The 12,712-nt window shown below is 43.3% G+C and overlaps 1 protein-coding gene across 1 annotated transcript in view; it reads left to right on the plus strand.

Moving 5' to 3' along the window:
- Nucleotides 1–12,712, plus strand: part of RIN3 (Ras and Rab interactor 3) — a 394,191-nt gene that overhangs the window by 165,490 nt on the left and 215,989 nt on the right. The window contains exon 2 of the mRNA XM_069208209.1: nucleotides 2,052–2,232. Coding sequence (XP_069064310.1) covers nucleotides 2,052–2,232 — 181 coding nt within the window. The remainder of the gene's footprint in view (nucleotides 1–2,051; nucleotides 2,233–12,712) is intronic.

The raw sequence follows: 12,712 nt of genomic DNA on the forward strand, positions 1-12,712 counted from the left end.
TTGCGCTGCATAGGTAATAAAAAAAAAAAGTAGTCCAGAGACCATGCGGAAAACATGGAGCCTTGTATGTTTTCAGTAGTTGGCCGGTGCGCTCGAGGAGGGCTAAACACCAGAAAAGGCATGATGTATGCATGCCTTTCACAAATGAAACCAAGCGGAGTGCGCTGGGTGTGGTTAAAAGCCCACAGAGATACTATGGCAGGCTAGAGCGCTTGCGCGCTGGACCCTAAAAAGGCAGCTGCGTCATTTTGTAGGCATGCGCATGCACAGTGCGCGCACACCTACAAAATGCTGCCATTGAACATAGTTACCTATCCAACACTGATCAGTAACTAAAAAGCGACTGCATCATTTTGTAGACCAGCACATCCGTGGTGTGCTGACCTACAAAATTATGCGTCTGTATGAGTTATAATGTTGATTTTTTTTTTTTTTTATATTCTTCAGTCGTGCTGCACAGCATCAGTGATCGGTGACTCTGAGCAACATGGCTTACGACCTTTGGCTAATCTCCCCACCACATACTGTGCTCAACAGTCACATCTGCGCAGCATGTTACAATGACCAGCTCTATCATGTGCGCTCATATTAAAATGCCATTTAGTTTTGTGGATTCAGAGCGGATGAGGTCACTCTCTCATGTCTGTGTGGTGTCACAGCTCCCAATCCGCTTAATGTTGCAGAGCTACACAATAGGTATTTTATTTTTCATAGTATTAGAAGTCAACCAAGTTTTCACTATGATGCTTCCTGTATGATGCTTCCTGTTGAAACAATGTAGTTTTTAGAACAACATTCATTTGAAGATGTAGGAGCGAATGTGTTTGTCTACAGTGTTTGGGGTGTCTCAAACATTCATTTAAAACGATAGGAAATTGTATAAAGAAAAGACTAATACTTAGCTTGCAAAAGTTTCTAGCAGGCTATTATAAGCTTTGGTGGGGCCAAATAGAAAAAGCTTATGGTGAGCCTTTTTAGGTAGGGCGTAGCAGCGCGCAAGCTGCTTTTTGGAGTGTTGGTATGTATCTGGGCTTTTAACCACGCCCGCCGCACGCCCATCGTTATCAGTCCTTCACGGGCTTGCCCTTCAAAAGTCCTTTATTTTCGTTGGTAAATGCTTTCGTTGGTCCCTCCTTGGAGCTGCTTAGTTGCCGCCTTGGACATCGCCCCTGCTACATGGCTAATTGCACTTCTGCTGATAAATCGGTTCGCTTATGTGAAACTGTATTACTTTTAATTTTCAATTTATGTGTAAAGAAAAGTCTGGTTAGGAATTTACAATGCTAATAGCTCCAACTCGAGAAAATGCGAGACCCATTACATTGCAAATGCTTCTTTAGTTTTCGGGCCCAAAAAGCAGCTCATAGTTAGGAAGCCGTGCTCTAGGGAAAGTGAAAACACGGGAAATGGCGTCATCTAGTGGTGCTTTCGCGTTAGCTTTATTCAGAAGGAATAATACATGTTTTCTGCTTTTTTATTATTATTAACCATATTGTTGCAGGGGATCAGGCTCCGAAATGAGCTGGTCCTGGGATACAGAGACCCATCTGGCCTCCCCTTGTGACGGCCCAGGGTTCTCTTACCTTTTTCAATTTTCAGATTTTAAAATAATATCATAAAGTATTTTTATCCCAGATTTCGCCAACATCTGACTGCCTCCCAGAGGCAGCCGCAAGGAACAGCAGGAAGTGTATTGTGATGAAATAGCACTAACATGCTGTTAAACACTCCGAAAAATATATATTTGGCCATTAAGATGTAGTGCAATTACAACTATTAATCTTCAAAACTGGGCACACACCGCAAATGATCTGAAAGCCTAGTACAAGACATTATATAATTTGAACACCAAATTCAAATGCCTCTTAAGAATAAGTAATTTGTTAATTAAAGTCAGAGGGATTGTGTTGAATGATTGGATGAATATAACATTTTGGCACAGTATACTGAGTAATTCTGAGCGGTGTTGTAAAATATAGCTCACTAATTAGCAGTCATTGATGCTCTAATATTTTTGTTGTTTAACCCTTACGGCTTTTTTGTTGTTGCAGAAATACCAACCATCTCACTGGAGAAGAAAGCACGGTCATTGAGCACACCGCTCTCTGTAATGGCCTGCCACCCCCATCTATCAGCGTTTTGGATAAACTCATCAGGACCTGCCCCGTCTGGCTCCAGCTGTGCCTGGATCAGGAGAAGGTGGCCCAGGTGCTTAGGGCTGAACCTGTCGGGGTGAGTCAGTGACATTTCTTTATAGTGGACATTGCCTCCTGAGCCATCTTGAGGCATTTAGGGGTGTAGTTAGTGTCAGTGAAATGGATCAAATAGAAAGCACTCGAGACGAACTCCAAGGCGGGCAAACCTATTGAGTTGGTCTCAATAGGCATTAGATTTCCGCACTGTAAAGGGGAATAAAGTCCCACATATTTATTCAGTACCGAACTGTGCTGTGACCACTAACTCATTTCACAGGGCATCTGAATATATCATCGGGTGGTGATAGATCAGTCAGTCCAGCTCTGTGTACTTTAACCATCTCAACAAGGCCCTAGGACAAAGCTTTGAGAACTGTAACACCCTCAGTTCCAAGTGTGAAAAGCACACTTATCTAATTTCCGTTTTTTCATCACTATGTTTCGATACGTATGGATTTATGTTCTGTTACTTAACGCTCTCTCGTGTTATTGCGTTAAATAGAGTTTAATACCACTGTTTGCCATTTCCAAATGCTGTAAATTACAGGGCCCATGTTATACATAGTGCACCGAGTGGTGGTGGGGTACAGAAGACATTTGTGCCCACTTTTTGCTCTCTTGGGTCACTCTGGAATTACAGATGGGATAGTAGAGTTGTACGCAGTCATTGCTGTAATATGGATCGCACCGATGCTAAACGTGCGCTGGCGCAACCCCAAGGGGGCCGGCCCTTATTTGCAAAGGGGCTTGGCCCAGGCAGACGAGGGAATCCTTTGCCTTCTCGCCCATTCTAAATTAGACGTACATCACAACCCTGAACCCTTACCCTGAGCCCTTAATATCTCCAAACCACGCCTTTCCATTACCCTAAAAAACACTACTCCCTACATGGAACAGGAGTCTCAGCAGCAAGCACTTATTAACTCACCCAGCCATCCTAGAAACCCAATACACAAGACTGTTTTAGTAGCACACAATGTGCACAGACCCGTACAATGAACCACAGTTTGTTTGCAATTTCTGGAGTATTTGTGGCCTGAACGGTATTAGGGTGGCCGGGACCTTGTACAACTGCAGTTATGCTTGAGTAACATACCTAATGCGGGTACTTTCTTTGCATTCTTGTACTTTTAGTGATGGATTGAAATTCACCCACCACCAGCCAAACTGGATAGTTTGCCTGTATGTGTAGCGTCCTAGAGCAACAGAGAACGATGTTCCTCTGTTTTGTTGTTGTTTACTTGTAGAACTAAACCCTTGGCTAAATATAAATGCAAATTTAAAAATAATGAAAGGCAAAACTATAAGTAATGAAATGAAAAGAAATTAAACAGAATTACCGGAGTTAGTTGCACCACACGTGTCACAACCTGAGATCTTCGATGTGGAGCTCCCTGATTACTTTACGTAGTGGATCCAATGTTCTCCAAGTTGATCTTTGTCATAATCTCCAATATTTGTTCAAATTCAAAACGGCAGCTAAATATAACTGAATAAACAGATCCAATTAAATTATCCCACCTTTTCTAAATGGTGAAATAAATCCTTGTATTTTATTATTTTCTCTATCAGACAGATAACACATCACTTGCAAGATATCTTTAGCACCATCTTGTTCTGACAAAAGTCATCTGCCTCCATTAACTTATAAAGAGTATTTTTAACAATGTTGTTCGCAGCTCCGAGAACCACATCTGTTAGGAGCCCATTCTACAGCATTACCAGCCTTACTGTTCATAATACTTCCCTGATGGAGTGATTGAAACTGTGAACGCAACCTCTTACTTACTAAGGCTTCTGAACCAACATACAGCCGTTTTAAGATGTTTGGGGCAGTTTGTGCTTACGTCCCCTAACTTTTTCCACGTATAAGATATTTAGTCAAATGTGCAACCTTTTCTCAACAACTTGAAGAAAAGAAGGTACCCAAGATTTGTTTTGAAGGCAACTGAGAAAACAAAAATATCCAAAATGTAGAACAACGCAGCTTAAAAAAAAAAAAAAAAAATGTCGGGGGAAATATTGGAAAACGTTTATTCCTAGAAAGATGTGTGTTTTTTTTCTAAAATGTTTACTATGCTAAGAGCACCATCTTCACAACTTTCGTGAAACGTGCAGAGATGAAAAAATGTTTTCCACAAGTTAGTGCAGTTTTCTGGGTGCTAGACAATATTTCTGTTTTTGTGGTATCAACTTACTTGATGTTGGTGGGGAAAGGAGGCCTGCGATACATAGGTTAACGAAGAAAGCTGTACATTTCTTTAAAAAAAAATAGGCAAAATTCAGGATCCAGCACGGGGACAATTGTGTATATCGCTTTTGGTTTTATAAAAAAAAAACTAATTATTGAAATCAAAAACTAATGTAAGTAAGGAAGAAATAATGGGTGACTTTTTTCAGCTATATTCCTTCCCAATGTCTGTTCCACAATAGTAATACACTGTTACATCCATTGTTGGTCAATCGGATTTATAGAGTCCATTGGTTTTCCAAAAACATGAGATACCCACAGCCATCAACAAAGATGTAGCATTAAATAATTTTTCATTGTGTACTGACCATGCATTAGTTTGTATCGTTTAATCGTATGAATGGCAAATAGGTATGAGAAAAAGCGAAGGGTTTTTGAAATGTGCCCAAAAATCTAAGTTTAGGAATAGTGGTTATTTGTATGACTAAATTTGGAGTTATCTATCATATCATGTGACTCAGAGGGCGTTTTGCAAAAGGTAGTCTTTCTTTCATGGTTATTGTCAATTTGAAGCCATAAGTTGAGAGAAATGCAACCAATACTATCAAATTTCCTTCTACTCTGTGTTTCCAAACTCCTCTTGATAAAAATGGTATAACACTTGTGCAGGTTGGAAAATCACCCAAGACAGGAAAGGCCCAAAATACAAAACGACATTGAGATTTTTCCATTGAATTTAATCTTTTTTGGAGACGTGGGTAGCTGTAGTATTTGGGAACATTGTTGGGCAACATCCATGGAAATCTGCCAATACCAGGCATTTCTAAGAAGGAGTCACCTGGGGCAGGCTAGCATGGTCAAGTCTGCTTCACAGAAAAACTGTTTCGGAATCTGAAGGAATTAACATTAGCCCTACTACCGGGGGTTCTCAAACTTCTAAAAAAAAAAAACAAAGAAAAAAACAAGAAAAAAAAAACCCTGCCACACGTGTAAGTAGGCCTATATCCAGCTAAATCAACCAGTCAAAACTTGAACCTTATGAAGCCAATATATTCTTTGCATGGTTACATTCTAGGTTTGGTCCTATGGCATGTGTTAGGTCCTCCACCATATGGGGTGGTGGCAGTGTATTTATTGGTAGAAGTATGACAACGGAGAACATGAAAACTTTGGCCGTTGGTTGGAAGTGCCCAAAATTATTTCCACATAAATATGTGCAAAATAGTATTTTTTGACCCCTACGTTGATGTTTGGGGGCCATTTAGAGTAACAAAATGTTTGATTGCATGTGTGGCTGTAGATACACATGCTCTGCATGCTCATGCCATCTATTGTTGGGTTTGGAGTGTTGCAAGTTGTTTCTCTTTGAAGAAGTATTTTTGAGTCACAGGATCGAGTGACTCCTCCTTCTCGGTGATAATGCACATGGGCATCCACTACTTTGTTAGATTGTTTTGAGTCTGCCTTCAGGTTGAGATGTGTGTCTCTTTGCTCCGTTCTCCCTTCGTTCCAGTTTCAAAACCTCCATCTTTCCTAAACTTGATGGTATTGGTTCCGATCATGTTTTTTCTACTCTCGCGCTCATCTCACTCCATCAGTCCGGGAATGTCTTCACCCATTCAGGCCTACCTCACTGTGTGGCACCAACTAGTATGCTGTGCTGTTGGAATGAACGTCATTTCGATTCTTTACTCAGTGCCACTACATATTCCTGCACACTGACCAACATCTGGTGTGTAACCTTTTCCTCTCCCTCGACCATCAACAAGCCATCTACGATGCCTGCAGACCCTTCCAGTCGAAAAAGACACTTCAAAGATTGGAGTGCTCGTTGACTGAAGATGGTGCATAAGACCCTAGAAGACAGTCTGGATATCTTCGGGAAGGAGCATGCCCAGGAGGAACCAGAACAGGAGGAGGTCTTTTCCATCCAGGACTCCGACTCCAACATTATGTCATTTATGGAAATCCATGAGGTAACATTGGTGCAACTTGTAAGTACAGTGGCCCCTCCTTCCCCCATCAAGACAACCACAAAGCTGTGACCGAGATCGCCAGGCTGCCACCAGGCCATGGCCGGCTCTCAAAACTAGGCTCGGATTCCCCGCCCTCCGGCTCGGCACGAAGCATGCCAAGGCCAAGACACCGTCTTCGGTATCAACCTCCTCTTCGGTCTGAGGCTCCGTGGCCATTTCGATCCAAACCTCAGCAACAACAGCTTCAGCTCTGTGTCCAGCTTCCACTCTCACCTCAGCTTTGACAAAAAAAAGCACCAATGAAGGCTTCGGTCTTGAAATCCAGGGACTTCACCTCTTCGGAGCCAAAAGTCTCTGGCCAGTCCTTGGCCAAACCTTCCCCTGTTGAAACCATTTTGGAGACCATGCACACTCGTAAGCGCCACCTCTATATCCAGGAGGGTACATTATTGCTTTTCCCCTGTTACCTTTAAATGCAAACTCACTTTTCAGGAGGTCCTGGACACATCCCCTCCTCCAAAGAGGGCCAAGAACAAGGCTGCCACTGTACACAAGTCTTTTCCTCTTCCTCCTCCTCCAACTTCTCCACCACCTGCTTCCCCTTCACCAACCCCCTTTCACCTGCCTCCCTTACTGCAGGATATTTCACACCACAGGGTTCCTTGCTACTAACAGGGGTGATTTAGGTGGGATACAACTGGACCCAGATCCTTGGGATACATATGACCCTGATTCCATGTTATCCACAGACGCAGATCTATACCCTGCATGACACTCACTGCCAGAGAATGCCACACCCTACCAGCAGGTGATAGCCTGAGCAGCCACTTTTCACAATGTCGAGCTTCACAGGGACCCTATTGAGCAGGACTTTCTATTTGATACCTTAACGTCCACATATAGGGATGTTCAGTTCCTTTTGCTGCTCCCCGGCATGCTTTCTCCTGTTGACAAAATCTTTAAGGAGCCAGTTCGCTCCAGGGTTATCAGCCCTAGAGTTGACAAAAAATACGAACCTGCTCCTTCTGATCCACTGTACGTAAGGTCCCAGATCCTGCCAGATTCCATTGTGGCTACTATCACATGTAAGCAAGCCAATAGTCAGGCCACAAGGGACTCTCTTCCCCAGACAAGGAGAATAATAAGATGCCACAGGTAAGAGGAAGGGTGCTAATCACAGGTGCATCGCCAACTCACAAGTCCTACTTGCAAGATATGATCACGCTCACTGGGATGAGATGGAGGAGCTCCTCCAACATCTCCCAGATGAGCACCACAAAAGGGGAAAACATATTGTCACAGAAGGACAGACAATCAGTAACAACTCTATTGGACCTCTCAGACCAGGCAGCCTTCAAGCTCCTACTTACGTGGCTTCTATAGAGGCACCTATACAGGTAACAACACACGAGGTAGAGGTAAGAGCGCCATCACCCGCACCTCTACACCAACCTCTAAACAGGGACTACTTCTGTCTCCCGATCCCCCCCATTCTACACCCGTCATGGGTTGACTTCAAGATTTCCATAGAAAATGGGTCAACATCACTTCGGACAAGTGGGTCCTCTCCTTTATCCAATATGGGTACTGTCTGGAGCTCATTACCACTCCTCCAAACATTCCCCTGCACTCACTAAGCTCTCTCAAGAACACCACCTTCTTCTCAAACAATGAATCCAATTCCACTACATCACCAAGCTACAGGAGTATATTCTCTATACTTCCTCATTCCCAAAAAAGACGGAGCTCTCAGACCCATTCTGGATCTACAGTCCTTAAACCAATACATTCTTTCAGAACACTTTCTCATGGTCACTCTTCAAGATGTGATTCCTCTTTTACAGAAGGTGACTTCATGACCGCCCTGTATCTCAAGGACGCTTAGTTCCATATTCCGATCCACACTGCTCACTGCAAATATCTCAGATTTGTGGTTGTGGGAAATCACTACCAATTCAAAGTTCTTCCCTTCAGGGTCATCATGGCTCCCAGGGTCTACACAAACTGCTTTGCAGTAGTGGCAGCACATCTCAGGTGGCAAAACGTACACATATTCCATTACCTAGACGACTGGTTCATTAAAGCCAGCACATTGGCACAATGCCAACGTCACACTCAGATAACAGTGGACCTTCTGCACAAGTTAGGTTTCACACTCAACTTTCTCAAATCCCACCTTCATCCTCTCCAGATTCGGACCTATCTAGGAGCCATACTCAATACACAATTGGAATAGCATACCCCAATCAAGCGTGTGTGCACAACTTCCAATCTATCCTCCCTCTGTTTCAAGATAACTCTTCATCCACGGTCATGTCTGTGATGCGCATGTTAGGGATGATGGCTTCCTGTATTGCCATTGTTCCCCACTCACATGCGTCCCCTACAGCAGTGTCTGTCTCATCAGTGGACTCAATAACAGGGTCACTGGGAAGATCTAGTGTTATTAGATTGGCATACTTACCGCTCTCTGCAATGTTGGAAAACCACCAACCTATTGAAAGGGCAGCCTTTTCTGGACCCTGTGCCCCAGATCATACTGACGGCAGATGCCTCACATACAGGCTGGTGCACTAACCTTCAAGAGCTCTCAGTACAGGGCCATTGGAATTGTCATTATCAATCCCTACACATCAACCCCCTAGAGCTGAAGGCAGTATTTCTAGCTCTGAAAGAATTCCTTCATCACTTCTCTCACAAACCTGTCCTAGTCCGCACAGATAGCATGGCAGTCATGTACTACCTTTAGTAATGGGAGAGACACGGTCACTCCAATTGTCACAACTCTCTCTGACAAAATGGAAATGGGCTCTTCACCATCACATACTCCTAGTGGCAGAGTACCTCCCAAGAACGGACAACAGCTTTACAGATCTGCTGAGCAGGATGCAGCTACAAGTCCACGAATGAGAACTTTACCGGTACATGCTTCAAACATGCTTACGGAAGTGGGGCGCACCCCAAAAAGATCTTTTCACCACAGCAGAAAACAGAAACTTCCAAAACTTTGCCTGTGGAAGGTGAACTGGGAGGAATATTTGCTTGTGGTTTTCCTCCTCTCCCTCTTATTTTCTTTCTAGCGCAACAGTTCAGGCAAACGTCTGTCATGATCCTTGTAGCTCCCACCTGGGCGTGCCAGCCCTGGTTGACCACACTATTGGACCTCTCAGTAGTTCCTCATGAGAAGCTTTCCTACAGGTTGGACCTTCTCACTCTAAACCAAGGTCAGGCATCCAGATCCCAAAACACTCAACTTTGCAATATGGCTCCCGAGGTCATAGAGTTTGGTTACCTGGACCTTCCTGCAGAATGCGTGGGCATTCTTAGAGAAGCTTGTTAACCCACTACCAGAACATGTTATGCTGCAAAGTGTCAACCCAAACACATTAATCTAATTAAAGCTACTGTCCAAGACATTGTCTGTTACTTGATTAATCTACAAAAAGCTAAATTAGCTAACCACCTCCATTCACGTACATCTTGCAGCCATAGCTGCATGTTTACAAAACAGAAAATATACATCCCTCTTTAGGATCCCAGTAATCAAAGCATTCATGGAAGATCTTTAACGAGTCATTCTATCAAGCCTGCTCTCTGCGCCATCTTGGAACCTAAACATTGTCCTTACCAGGCTTAAGGGTCCTCCTTTTGAACCACCTCACCCATGTCTTCTTCTGTACCACTCATGGAAATTGGCTTTTTTTAGTCATTATCACATCTCTCAGATGTGTTAGTGATCTCCAGGCCCTAACCCTGGAAGACCTATTCTTCCAAATACATCGGGACAAGGTGCTTCTTCGCACCAATGCGAAGTTTCTCCCTAAAGTGGTCTCTCAATTCCATATTAATCAATCCATTCAGTTGCCTGTCTTCTTTCTGCATCCTGACTCAGTTGCCGAAAGAGCCCTTCACACTCTAGACGGTAAACATTGATTACTGTTCTACATTGGCAGAACTAAAGAGTTTAGAAAGACTAAAAAGCTCTTTGTTGCTTTCTCACTACCTCATAAAGGCAATCCGATATCAAAGAACAGCATAACTAGGTGGATAGTAAAATGTATTAGGACTTGATATGCTAAAGCAAAAAGACAACTTCCTGATACTCCCAGAGAAGACCGTATCACAAAGAATAGAGCCACTATGGCTTTCCTTGGAAATATGCCCATAGCTGACATTTGCAAGGCAGCTACATGGTCTACACCACATACATTTACAAAACACTTATGTGTAGATGAACGTGCATGACAGCAAGCTATCGTAGGCCAAGCAGTACAAAGAACACTTTTAAAGTCAACTGCAACTCCCACAGGCTAGCTATCGCTTTCATGGAGGGACTGCTTTACAGTCTATGCAGAGGATGTGTATCTACAGCTACACATGCCATCAAACAAGAAATGTTACTTACCCACTAAGCGTATGTTCATGGCATGTAGTGATGTAGATTCTCAGATGCCCTCCCTCCTCCCGGGACACCTGTAGCTGTTTCAGTTTTCCTTATACTTGTATATAGTTGTCCTTATATAGTAACAATTGCATGAACATCTCTTTCTCTATATTTCCTCTACACTCCTTTTCTCACCCGCCTGGGGGGAAAACAGTCTAACAAAGGAGTCTGCCCATGTGCATTATCACCAAGAAAGAGGAGTCACTCAACCCTGTGACTTGAAAATGCTTCTTTGAAGAAAATCAACTTGTACAACTCCTAACCCAACACTAGATGGCAGTAGCATGCAGAGCATGTGAATCTACAGCACTACATGCCACGAACAGGTGCTTACTGGGTAAGTAGCATTTACCTTCTGAGGTCCACACAAGTCATACCACTCTGGATTCCACTGGGTCTCTGGGTTTCAGAAATACCCAGGGCTCGTACGGTGTTCTGGGTCCCTGTGGATTATGGACTGAAATATTGTAGTAATCCACTATGGTAAGAAGAATTAATTGTGTTTAGGCATAATTTTGATGATGTTTACAGGTTGTTCTGGCTAAGAAAACAAACCACCCCATCCCAGATTCTACCAGGCCGAATGACTGTTTATCCTGTATGGATTGGGGTGCAGTTTATGTCAGAATGGACTGCCCCTACCCTTTTTATTAATAATAAAAAAACATCCATGTAGTCTAGTGGGCATATAGCCCACCTGGGGTGAAATGAATGGTAGTAAACCCTCTCAATCTACCCACCCCAGTTGTGTAGAAACATCATGAGACCCTCTTGGGTGGGAGGAGAAATTGACCATGCATAAGGGGCTGCTCCCACCACCTTGAAACTCACTGGTTTCTAGTGGGTGATCTCTCCTTTGGAGGGTGCCCTCCTGCAGGGAACCACTAAGTAGAGCTATCCAATGATACATCTCCCATTTTGATTGATGTTCAGAATTGGTCTCTGCCTGAAGGATTTCCACCTTTAACTGGGAGGATGTGATGTTCCTGTCCTTAGCACTAAAAGGGTCAAAGGGGAGACTGTACCCATTCGTACCCTGCCCAATCTGAATGTACACTTCCAAAGATCCATCAAATCCATTGTCAGTGTTCTTTTCTATGTCAAAAACAGCCCTAACAGACAAAGCCATGCTGTCCCTTGAAACCTACTCGTGGCCCGAAATTACTGCCTTTTAAGGTTTAAGTGAATGGCAGGGTGATGTTTGGAGGCTGAAAACACACAGTGAAAAATGTTTTTAGAAGTTATCCAGATTTGACCACTTGCACAGTGCTGATCTTAATCAAATGCCAGGATTCCAATATAACTACACAAAACGTGTTTGTGGATAACTAACACTCCCTTGTTGTTTTTGTTATTAAATTGATTGCATCCAGTTTTGAACTATGTTAATATATGCTTAAAAACATTTTCAAATGTTTTCTAAGCATTCTTTAGGAGAGAGCCCCTCACTTTGACTAAAAGTGGCTCTAATGTTTCGCCAGAGAACCTCCAACCCTTTTCCCACTTTCTCTTTAATTCTGTTTCTAAATAATATCTGTGTGACAATTAGTACTGGCCCAATTCACATTAAAGTGCCCCATTTACCACAGCATTTATCAGAACTTCCTTGGACTCCAGCCCTCCTGTAAACTAAAGTATAGCATTCCTGATGGATTCATTTTCCTGCACATTGTTCACATTCTAGGGTTTAGACTGCACACAAAACCTTTGACCTAGCAGGAACTCCCCAGTGACGCCTGGTGGTGCTACAAGGCTTGAGCCACACCTTTGCTTCGGGTCATGATATCACCAGAGTATGTAAGGCACCAGTGCATGCTGATGGTGGTGCCTGTTTACCTCATTGACATGGTCCATAGCTCTTGGAATCTCACAGATGAAATTATCAGCTTTTGACGGTGACTAGGTC

The sequence above is a fragment of the Pleurodeles waltl genome, chromosome 9, assembly GCF_031143425.1.
Source record: "Pleurodeles waltl isolate 20211129_DDA chromosome 9, aPleWal1.hap1.20221129, whole genome shotgun sequence".
In the NCBI taxonomy this organism is placed as follows: domain Eukaryota; kingdom Metazoa; phylum Chordata; class Amphibia; order Caudata; family Salamandridae; genus Pleurodeles; species Pleurodeles waltl.